The 12,498-nt window shown below is 39.1% G+C and overlaps 2 protein-coding genes across 14 annotated transcripts in view; one reads left to right on the forward strand and one right to left on the reverse strand.

The window, feature by feature from the left end:
• LOC125460896 (voltage-dependent calcium channel subunit alpha-2/delta-4-like) overlaps positions 1-12,498 on the reverse strand; it is a 403,518-nt gene that overhangs the window by 148,760 nt on the left and 242,260 nt on the right. The window lies entirely within an intron of this gene.
• LOC125460897 (leucine-rich repeat and transmembrane domain-containing protein 2-like) overlaps positions 1-12,498 on the forward strand; it is a 91,888-nt gene that overhangs the window by 64,172 nt on the left and 15,218 nt on the right. For all 5 annotated transcript variants that reach the window (XM_059652390.1, XM_048549086.2, XM_048549084.2 and 2 more), the window contains one exon: positions 7,263-7,427. In XM_059652390.1, the coding sequence (XP_059508373.1) occupies positions 7,373-7,427 (55 nt within the window). In that variant the 5' untranslated portion in view covers positions 7,263-7,372. The remainder of the gene's footprint in view (positions 1-7,262; positions 7,428-12,498) is intronic.

Raw genomic sequence — 12,498 nt, forward strand, 5'->3', positions numbered from 1 at the left:
AGTAGTTGCTCAGCTCAATGAAGAGATCAAAAAAGAAACTGGAAAGTAAGGGAGTAATCAAATATTTGGAGAGGCTTGTGGAAGAAGTGCAAATGAAGACTCAATTTTTGATGCAACAGCCAGAAGAAAATGAATGTGTACAAAAGGCTGCAGGCAATCTCACAGACAAACTAGAAAATGACTTCACTAAAAAGATCAAAATTCCCTTGGCACTGGTTGATTCATCTTGTGCTGCTCAAGCAGTAAAATTACACTATCTATTATTGGGGAAGTGCCTTCCCATGCAAACTTTAAGGTAAAATTGAAGGCACATTTCCACTAACAGAGATGCGTAGGAAATTTTAAATGTTATTTTGTATCAAAAGTTTAGAAACCTAGGCAAAAATAACGTGTCATATAGCATGACTAATATACATCAATATGTGAAGAAGGGCAGGCTGCCAGTGTTGGTTTCTAAAGAAAACTTTACTGTAACTGGTTGGCCTTGAAAATATTATGGAAAAATGAACATGCAATTGTTGATATTCTTTCTAGAATTCAAAGGACAGGCATTAAAAAAGTGCAGGCTCTGATTAATAGAGTCAAAGATTCATAGAATCAAACAAAAGAGGATAGATACGATAGTGAAGAAGGCATTTGGTATGCTTGCCTTTATTGGTCAGTGCATTGAGTATAGGAGTTGAGAGGTCATACTGTGGCTGTCTAGGATATTGGTTCAGCCACTTTTGGAGTTTTGCATGCACTTCTGGTCTCCTGCTAAAGGAAGGATGTTGTGAAACTTGAAAGGGTTCAGAAAAGATTTACGAGACCGTTGCCAGGGCTGGCGGGTTTGAGCTACAGGGAGAGGCTGAGTTGGCTGCAGCTTATTTTCCTGGAGTGACGGAGGTTGAGGGGTGAATTTATAAAATCATGTGGGGCATGGATAGGGTAAATAGACAAGAACTTTTCCCTAGGATGAGGGTGTCCAAAACTGGAAGCCTTGGTTTAAGGTGAGAGGGGAAAGATTTGAAAGGGACCTAAGGGGTAACTTTTTCACACAGAGGGTGGTGCATGTATGGAATGAGCTACCAGGAGAAGCTGTGGAGGCTGGTATGATTACAACATTTAAAAGGCATCTAGATGGATATATCAGAAGCTTTTAGAGGAATATGGGTCAAATGCTGACAAATGGGACTAGATTTATGTAGGATATCTGATCAGCATGGATGATTTGGACCAAAGAGTCTGTTTTCATGCTATATACCTCTATCACTCTTTGATTGTAGTACCAATTGCCTGCATTTGGCTGATGTCCCTCTAAATCTTTCCTATACATGTACTTGTCCAAATGTCTTTAAATGTTATAACTGTAAATGCATCTACCACTTCCTCTAGCAGTTTATTCCACATACAAATTACCCTTTGCGTGAAAAAGCTGCCCCTCAGCTCCCTAGTAAATTTTTCCCTCTTGCCTTAAAATTATGTCCCCAAGTTTTAAAACTATGTCAATAACGCTGATCTATGATTAGTACCAGCTAAAAATAACTAAGTGAATATTCATTGTACAGGTTAATTAAAAGATGCACTTAATACTGTGAAAAGAAAATGCAACATCAGGGTTCAGGCTTGCAAAAAGGAAAACATTTGAGCATCAAATGACCCCAAGTTATTTATAAATGCTTGTAATATGATTTCCAGTTCTATTAACAAATGAAGTTCCAATGAACCTGGATTATTATGGGTAAAATAAGGTGCAGGTAATATAAACTTGCAATATTTGATGTTTCAAATAATTCGACAGCAATTTTTGAAATCCAGAGATCCATCACCAAACTGCAAAATTACTCATCACACCTGCTTAATCCAGACTTTGAACTCAAATCCTCTTCTAAGACAGTAATAAATTAGAACTCTTTCTACCTGCAACACTTCCTTTTTTGCTACACATCTACCTCATGGATTTATGTCTAATTTCACATTTGTTTTTTTTCCCTCCCACATTCCCTCACTAATATCACAAACCTACCTACCAAGAAAATAAAAGCATAGTCTGCTTAATTTCTGTGATGTCATAGATATACCACTTCAGTGTCACGCCTTCACAGCACAGAATTATTGTGCCTTTCTGAAGTTAGACCAAGAAGGCTCAGAGACATCAGCTGAAAGGACTGCCACCTTTTATTTCCAAGTGTACATATCATCTTTCACATCTTTGATGTCTGACAAGTGAATAAAACAAATACATATAGAAAAACAGAGGTATATTAATCTTACATCTCAATACATTTTATTTGCTTTCATTACACAATAATTTCAAATGGATTAAGTCACCAGATACTCCAGTTCAGTCTAGCTGTCATATACTGCATAGCACAAGTCTATTTTGAGATCAAAGCTGCTTGTGGTCAAAATGACATTATAGAAATATTTTTTGCAACATAATTCAGTTCCAATTATGTCATAAAACATTTCTGTTCAGTTCAGAAATTATGACTTGGAACAATTTGCTTATAATGTGATATTTAAATCCTAAGTATACTTGTCATGTGTACTTACTTTGGTTTGAGTTAATATTTTATTGCTTTATCAATATGATGCTGCAAACAAAAGGAAATCCATACAGTATATAATAAGCTACCTGTTAGAGGTGTTTGATAATAAGAATTTGTAATGTCAAACATACGGCAAAAGGAATCTTCACTATATTGAAGAATTTTCGCTTTCTTTCCTCAGTCATAAAATTTAATATTTTTAAAAAGGCATTTCTTGAAAGTCATATCTTTGATAACTGCTTGTTTACTGCAGAGTCTTGGTTACTGCCTGTCAGGGTGCAACTTCTGCTTTGGAGATTTGTTTTAGGTGATGGTCAGCCTGGGGAAGGAAAAGAGCCACCACCTCTACCATTGCCAGACCTGCTCTTCTGTTTCTGAAAAACTTTGTGTCATGGGTCCAGCAAAGTACCCAGAGCCCTGATTCACACTGGACCTCAATTATCCTCCTGACATGTGGCTGTAAAAATCGTCAATGAGTCTTTCCTGAGCTGGTGAAGATTCCAGAGATATCTGCCCAAGCTTGTGACATTAACTTTTGTGTGCCAGGATGTCATGCTGTCTGGATATTCCACACTTTATACTTCTTTCTTTGCTTTCAAGAGCTAAAACATATTGGACAAATGCTTTATTTCCGAAGTGAATCGCCGCAGACAGAAATTCACTTTTTCCTTTTACTTGACATATGTTTGTCTATGAATTTTGGGTCATTTTCATTTTACAAACTGAGTGTTTCATCCAGTCTTATATTATTTGATAAGAATATTGTTTATAATAAATTAATGATTGAGTTTTTTTGAAGAAGTGAGAACGAAAATTAATGGAGGCAGAGTAGTGAACATTGTCCCTGTGGGTTTCAGCAAGGGTTCAACAAGGTTCCACATGGTAGTCTGTTTAGCCAGGTTAGTTCACATAGAATCCAGGGAGAGTTAGCCATTTGGACACAAAATTGGCTTGAAGGTAGAGGACAAAGGATAGTGGTGGAGGGTTGTTTTTCAGCCTGAAGGCCTGTGACCAGAGGTGTGCCACAAGGATTGGTGCTGGGTCCACTTTTGTCATTTAAATGAATATTTGGATGTGAATATGGGAGGAATAGATAGTAAGTTTGCAGATGACACCAAAACTGGTAGTGTAGTAGACAGTGAAGAAGGTTATCTGAGCATAATGTGTCCTTGATCAGGTAGTCTAATGGGCCAAGGGGTGGCAGATGCCATATAATTGTACGGCACTATAATTCTTTTGTGTTTATTAAATTTGTATGTTTGGTAGATCTTTTTTATTTTAAGCATGGGGTCACTTAATATTTTAAGGCCCAGATAGATAGACTCATGTTGGGTAAGGCAATCAAAGGTTATCGATGATAGATGGGAATATATAATGTGAAACACAATCAGCTTAGTCATAGAGTAAGCTTGATGAGGCAAATGGATCTTTCCACTGCTAATTTGTGTTTGTAAATTTAATACATATAAATAAAGGTTATGAATGGCAATACCAGGAACTGGATAAACTAGAATAGTGGAGCTGAGAAAGACAGTGCACTCCTCCCATCTTAATCACTATGGTAAAGTAGTAAGCACCAGTTCTGCATGGCATTCACACTCAAAGGGAAACTCTATCCTTCCAATATGTCAGTCTCATTCTTCCCCTTTTCACATGGCGTAGTCTCTGAGAATCTCAGTAATTTAAACTTATGTTTTACCATTTGCCATAAAACCAAAATCCAATTGGCTATTATCTTGAAAGCATTATAGTGTCTTTCACCTGTAGGCAACCATTCTCTGCCACTGTGTTTGGACTTAATTTGGCAGATGGTGAAGGATAGAATGCTTAAAAGATTTTATTTGCATATTGTATGTCTTTAACATCTCTTTCAGTTTGTTCCCTTACATTTTATAACAAATGAGTTCATCACTTATACCTAGGACCTGAATGAAATCAATGCCGAATTGATAAAAGTGGCAGAGGGCTCTTGTGTTGCAGTGATAGTAACCCTACCTTTGCACAGGAGATCTAGGTTCAGGTCCCACTTGCTCCAGAGGTGTATCACAGCATACCTGAACACATTGATTATAAAACTAAAACATGCAGATTGATACATGTTCTGCTGTGTGTGTGTGTGTTTCCCCGCCCCCACCTATTCATTAACAGTATAAGGGCATTGCTGGCCAGTCGGCATTTATTGCCCATCCCAACTGCCCAGTGGGCACTTAAGAGTTCAACCACAGTGCTGTGGGTCTGGAGTCACATGTAGGCCAAACTGGGTAAGGATAGCAGTTTCCCTCCCTAAAGGACATTACTGAACCAGATGGGTTTTTCCAACAATTGACAATGGATTCGCGGTCATCATTAGATTCTTAATTTCAGATAGGTTTATTGAATTCAAATTCCACCATCTGCCTCAAAGGGATTCAATCTCAGGTCCCCAGAATGTTATCTTGGTCTCTGCATTAACAGTCCAGTGATAACAGCACTTGGCCATTGCCTCCCCTCATTTATACACAGGCATTAACAGGACCCATGAGCTTCAAAACATAAGTTGATTGTCAAATCAGTCTTGGATGCAGACAAGCTGCCTGACTTATATGCTGCTTATGGTAGACCCATACAGTATGCCCATCCTAACATAGCAGTCAATGCAGGCCATGCCAGAAGTTGGTGGAGCTAACTCTTCAATTTTTCATCTTCAGGCTCCAGTTATGTGAACAGCATAATATTCTGATGACAAATTTTGCAACCTCATTCTTTTAACATTTTCCCATTGGCTGAATTCTTAGCATTTCACCTCCTTCTTTTGACATGATATATAACATTTACAGCTTCCACTTTCCAGGTCCCAAGTCCCAATGATGATTGGACAATTGTGGACAAACTCACATCCAGAGCTACCTCCTTTGCACTGTAAAAGACACCTTTTAGATAAATAAACTTATCTACTTCGCTACCATTTCCTACATCAAGTACTCTTACATCATCCCTGAGTGACACTGAAAGTTTAGGCTGAATTGTTCAGTTTTGCAGCATGATTAACCATAAGCATTCAGTTTGAACATGGCCAAATTCATTGACTTAAGAGGTTTACAGTTTGTGAAGATAGACTTTAATCCTCTTAATTTATGATCTTATGCTCTTAACATGGGCTTGATCCAAAACTGTCTGTCAGAGAAGAAAGGAATGCTCCTGTTCTAACCCAGTAAAGAAAAACCGCAGAGTGGTGAACACTGCCCAATCCATCACGCAAGCCAACCTTCCATCCATTGACTCCATCTACATTTCCCACTGCCTTGGAAAGACAGCCAACATCATCAAAGACCCCTCCCATTCTGTTACAATCATTTCAAATCTCTTCCGTCAGGCAGAAGATACAAAAGCTTAAACACTGTTATCAACAAGTTTCAGTTTCTTCTCCGCTGTTATTAGACTTCTAAAATGGACCTCTCAGATTTCAAACCTAATCTTGCTTTTTGCATACCTTCTTTGCAGCAGTAACTTTGTTTTCGTCACTCTGTTTTATTACCATATGTTCTTTGTATGGTATGATCTACCCGTACTCCGTGCAAAAGAAAACTTTCCACTGTACATAGGCACGTGTTATAATAATAAAGCAAATCAAATAATAAATCAAATCAAATCAAATCAGTGCAAATTATCCACTGTTCTATTTATATTACAGAAAATTGAAAACCTGAACTGCACAAAACAAAATTGGGGATAATTTTTGAGATCTTCTGCCAGGCAACAGCAGTCAGTAGCTGAATATTGCTTCCATTTTCCTGGTCTTGTCCTGTGTCCCAAAGATGATTGGAAAATTGTGACATTGTGTACATACCCCACAATTTCTGCTCTGTCCCCACCAGATGGAATTTTTCAAGGGGACCCAGACATCTACATGTTTCAAGAGGAGCCATATCCAAATATGTTAATACATTTCCTATAAAGTACAGAGCAGTCCAACACAATTCTTAGGTCTCACAGACTACACATTCTATACCTATTAACTGCAGGCAATGAGTGACCTAATAATGAAAATGTAAATTCTTTTGTTGTTTTCTTTGTTCTCTTGTGGAGCCAGAAGTTCTTCAGAACCCATGGCCCCTCCTATTTGAATTAATGTGTGCTGACCAGAGAGCAATATGTACAAGTTCCTTCAAAATGGCTTAGATTTTTCAGCAGAAACACTACATAGCCACATAATTGCACTTTTCATCTCCTGTAAAATATAATATTAACTCCAGTGTGTTGGAACATGGTTTACTGCCTTTGATTCTTCGCATTATGTTACTTGAATTCAGCATATTGCCACACAAAAGCCTCTTCCTGGGTTTTTAAAATGGTTCTGTAAAATAGCTGATTGTTTTACATTTAAAGGAACTTTTCAACTCCAGTCCCCTGCCTTGGCTCACACATAGCAAATGGCAATCCAAAACGTCTGCTGATGATGCTTTATAATTTACTGCTGAAAATAGACATGAGTAGACCAGGCACAGGCTGGTGAGCCACCTTCCTTAGTTAGCATGGTTGAGATCAGTCACCTTCAACCTGTGTCAAAGCATTAGTGGTTTAACATAACAGTTTTATAAAGGTCAAAGCAGAACGAGTTGGAACAGGCATTTATAATTGCAGTTTCACTGTATCAACATCTAATTGGACAATGCTTTACAACTGATTAAATTACATAGTTGGTTAAGATCACAAAATACATTTAATAATCTACAAAATAATGCCTTCTTCTAGTTTCGGAGACCAAAGCACTGGTTTTATTACTGAACTGTGACATTGGACACCACTGTGAAGCCGATTCCACACAACATCAGTCACAAGACACAAATCAACAACTCTTAAATATGGAGCCTGTGACAAATGAAATAATGAAGCTGGGGAGGAAGGCCTCCTGCACATGTGAGTATCAAACATCCCTTTTGATGACCCTTATTTAACACATTCCTGATTGTTGATTTCTATATCGATTACAAGGTTCTGGAAATGATGAAAGGATAAGGAGCAGATAATAGGAATAGAAAACACAATTTCAGCACAAAAGGTGATGTTCTCATCATGCCTATACCATTATGAGCTTCACATTTGAACTATCTGTCCTAGTAACATTTTTAAGCTGTAATTTTGTTCAAAAGTTCCCTTGAATTCCTCTTCATTTCATGATTAACTGAGCTTCAATAGTTGATGATTTTAAAATAATCTTTATAATAATTTTGAAAAATCCTTTTAACTCCTCCATCACCTTCTAACTTCAATTCTAAATTTGGACTATTTTAGTTCCCAATTCATAGACAAGTGGGAAAAAATATTTCATAGTTTTGGTCACGTTTTCAAGTCCCTCTATAACATTTTCAGTTTCAGTGTAGTTCTAAGTTTCAAAGTTTAAAAAACGTAAAGAGAATAAATCAAATAAAATTCCATAAACAAGATAAGGGGCACATTCAAGAAAAGAACACAGAAGTTGGTGAATTGATTGAGAGTGGCTAGATTCCAGAAAAGGCTTAAATGATCAGCTATAATCATTAAATGATTCCCTGTCAAAATAGTCTCCTTACTTGTTGTAGCATATTTATATGTAAATAACCGTTATTCAAAATAACAAAGTGTGAAGCTGGATGAACACAGCAGGCCAAGCAGCATCTCAGGAGCACAAAAGCTGACGTTTCGAGGCTGTAACTGGGAAAGAGATGAAACACTAATTTTCAGGCTGCATGGCTAGTTAAAGTTCTTTCCAGAATTAATACATGAGAATGCTTTCACTTGGGTTTAGGCCTGATGTTTGAAAACTTTCCATACAGACAGCTTTCACCCTGTAGCACAATCCATTTTTATATTTCTTGCTGTTCATTCTCATTTTCCATTTGTCATCCTCTGCTAGGTTCTTAAACTCCCCCAACTCACAGGCATTTTAAATTTCTTGTTGCTATTTTGAGCTTTTTCTCTTAATTTAAATTTATCTATGTCCTTCTTAGCTTGCTGGAGATTTCTGGTAATGTCTTTATTTCTGAATGAAACGTAAGTTCATGTAAGGAACATTTCTTTAAATGTTCACTTTGCTTATCTAATATCACACCTTTTTTAAAATTGAATTTCCTCTACCAGCTCAGCTAACACTTCCTGCTTACCTGTGTCATTAGCTTTATGTAAACTTAACTGTCTAGTTTCAAATGTATATCACTCTCGAGTTAAATGTGAATTTCTATCATGGCATGAACACTCTTTCCCAAATGATCTCCTACTTTCAAAATACTAATAAACCCTGTTTTATTACACAGAGCAAAGTCTAGCTTCTTTCTTGATCAGTTCCATAATGTTTTGTTCCAGGAAACAATCGTTATGGGGAAAATGCAACAAAGTGGAGTTGAGAATTATCAGATCAGCCAGAATCTCATTGAATGGTGGAGTGGTCTTGACAGGCTAAATTACCTACTTCTGTTCCTACTTTTCAACCCTGCATGCAAGAGGTGGATACCTGAGGTGTAGTCAGAACAGGTCAACTAAGCCAGGGTGCTGTAGTGGGAGAGAATAGGAAGAGTGTGAAGGTACCTATTCAAATGTAATACTTGTCTAGTATTCTGCATGGAAGCTGCAATTGAATTATGAAGTTGTTTTGTTTCTCAGGATTTTCGCTAATCCATCAACAATTCATTGCAACAAACAGCTTCAAACAGCAGACCTAACTTCTCGATAAAACAGAAATAGGTCGCACTTGTTTGCTAGATTAGTTGAAGATTCATCCACCCACTGTTTGCAATATGTGACACTAATAAACTGTCAAACACAACTTACAGCTACCATGATACCAAAACTTCTTGCCTTATTGTTTTCAATTATCATTTAGAAAAGCTGTGAAGAGTTGGTTTACATGGAAGAACAACCATCTGTAACACATTTGAGACATTTGGGTAATGTCTCATACAAAAAGAACAAAATACAAATAGGTTATAAAATTCAACTTTGAGTTTTTTTGTGAAATGTTTAAATTTCTTTTGCTTCCGTAATTATGAAGCATTTATATTATTGCAATTATTCCTGCTATATCACTTTTGAGACTTCCCTTTGAATAATTTACGTGCAAAACCTATTAAGAGAAGTGCAAACCATGGCTTCTTTTATCCATTCCAATTTCAAATATCATCCCAGTCTCCATCAGGTTTGGTTGAATGGAATTGAAGACACTTGCGGCAAACCTTTGTATCTGATGGATAAGTAATTAAGACCTTTTTTAGGAGAGTCTTGTCCCTACCTTTCCAGCAGGTCCATGTTCAAGACCCAGGTGTCCCAGATGTATGTTATAATGTGTTTGAAGTGGTTGGCTTTAAAGAAAAAAACCCTGAAGGCTGTGAATTTTGTATTTTCCAGTCAAGGCACCTCTTTCTCAAATTATCAGAGGTCACCAAGATCAGTGTCCAGCAGATAGAGCTTCTTCAGGGAAAATGAGGAGTTGGGAAATGTTCAGTCATTAAAACTGTCACCACTGAAGACCTTTGTTCTTCTCTGTACTTCTTCTCTTAAAGAATATCTTTACTTCTTGTTAAATGATTGCCAATTTCTTTTCGTTTTATTTATCTAAGCCTTCAGTCACTTCAGCAACTTCGCTGCTTCCAGCCTTCAACACGGCATGCATGCAATACTTTGCAGCTCCATCCAGGCAGAAGCAACACCATCAGCATCAGCACAACTAGCAGAGGCAACTGTCTTCTTTTCAGTTATATGCGCCTCCACAGGAAAAGGTAACTGAACTAAAATCCAGATAGAAGGGGGAAATTACTAGGTTGAAGGAAGCAAATCTCAACATATCTGAACACTACTGCCTCAGGGGCTCAGACTCTCAAGACAGGCAACTTTGACATCTGCAATCTCCTGAGACAAGACCTCCAATCCAATGGAGAAGGTGGGAACAAATTGCCAATGCCTGATATTTCTCTAATTGGAGGGCCACCTCTCCAAACTCCACCCTCAGTCACTGCCTCTACCAGATTGAGCACTGTCTTCTGAAAGAAGTGAAAGCAGAGAGGAGGAAGAACATGTCTATTTTTATTCTTTTGAGAAACGTTGGCATTGTTCAATGGGCCAGCATTTATTACCCAACCCTTGTTGCCCATGAGAAGGTGGTGATGAGCTGCCTTCTTGAACTGCTGCAGTCTACACACTGCAGGTACAACCACATTGCATGTGTTAGAGAGGAGTGACAGTGAAGGAATTGCAAAATGTTTCCAAATCAGGATGGTGAGTAGCTTGGAGGGGAACTTGCAGGTGATGTTGTTCCCACGTCCTTCTAGATAGAAGTGGTTGTAGGTTTGGAAGGTGATAATGGGAACTGCAGATGCTGGAGAATCCAAGATAACAAAGTGTGGAGCTGGATGAACACAGCAGGCCAAGCAGCATCTCAGGAGCACAAAAGCTGGTGTTTTGGGCCTAGACCCTTCATCAGAGAGGGGGATGGGGAGAGGGAACTGGAATAAATAGGGGGAGAGGAGGGAGGCGGACCGAAGATGGAGGGAAAAGAAGATAGGTCGAGAGGAGAGTATAGGTGAGGAGATGGGGGGGGGGGGAGATAGGTCAATCCAGGGGGGGATAGTTCAGTCCAGGGAAGACGGACAGGTCAAGGAGGCGGGATGAGGTGGTAGGTAGGAAATGGAGGTGCGGCTTGAGGTGGGAGGAAGGGATGGGTGAGAGGAAGAACAGCTTAGGGAAGCGGAGATAGGCTGGGCTGGTTTTGTGATGCAGTGGGGGGAGGGGAAGAACTGGGCTGGTTTTGGGATGCAGTGGGGGAAGGTTTGCAGGTTTCTGCTTTGCAGAACACCTCCACTTGGTTCGCAACAAACCGCTTTGCAGAACACCTCCGCTCGGTTCGCAACAAACCGCTTTGCAGAACACCTCCGTTCGGTTCGCAACAAACAACTGCATCTCCCAGTCGCGAACCATTTTAACTCCCCCTCCCATTCCTCCGACAACATGTCCATCATGGGCCTCCTGCAGTGCCACAATGATGCCACCTGAAAGTTGCAAGAACAGCAACTCATATTCTGCTTGGGAACGCTGCAGCCCAATGGTATCAATGTGGACTTCACAAGCTTCAAAATCTCCCCTTCCCCCACTGCATGAAGGGTCTAGGCCAGAAACGTCTGCTTTTGTGCTCCTGAGATGCTGCTTGGCCTGCTGTGTTCATCCAGCTCCACACTTTGTTATTGTAGGTTTAGAAGGTACTGTCTAAGAATGTTTGGTGAATTTCTGCAGTGCATCTTGCAGATAGTATACACTGCTGCTACTGACTGGTGGGGAGAAAAGATGTTTATGGATATTGTGCTAATTGAGTGGGCTGCTTTGCCCTGGATGGTATCAAGATTCTTGAGTTTTGTTGGAACTGCACTCATTCAGGCAAGTAGGGAGTATTCCATCACAGTCCTGACTTGTACGTGTAGAATGCGGGCAGATCTGGGCGAGTCAGGAGGTGAGTTACTTGCCACATATTTGATTTCTGTGGTGAAGCGGAAAGAGTAGTATTTGTGAAGGGTTATCTTGAGGCAAGGGTGTTGAAGGGAAATAGATAGGTCTGAGTATTCAGATGGAAAGATGAGGTGGCTGTAGAGGGAGGAATGAGTGGAGCTGTACAATGAGTTAACCTAAAAATGTTGTCAAATAGAACACTAGTTAAGTCTAATTGTGAGGCTTGGCACTCGAAAGTGCTTTGTGACTCAACTGTCTGAGTCTGATTATCTGATTTTCCTTGGGCAGAGTTCCATGCTTGGAGGGATCACATTCCTGCTGTTTACTTCTTTGGTCATTGCATCCACACCTGCTTGGTTGGAGAGACTGTCCTTTTCCTCCCAAATTTTGGAAAGCTCACTTCAAATAGTTCTTTTAATACAATTAGACTTTTAGGTGTAAATGAGGCCTGTAAGAAACCTTCTTGAGCACCTTCTCGATACCTCAAAAATTAAAGTACTACCAAATTCTTGTAAAGAATGCT

The sequence above is a fragment of the Stegostoma tigrinum genome, chromosome 18 (genome assembly GCF_030684315.1).
Source record: "Stegostoma tigrinum isolate sSteTig4 chromosome 18, sSteTig4.hap1, whole genome shotgun sequence".
Classification (NCBI taxonomy): Eukaryota; Metazoa; Chordata; class Chondrichthyes; order Orectolobiformes; family Stegostomatidae; genus Stegostoma; species Stegostoma tigrinum.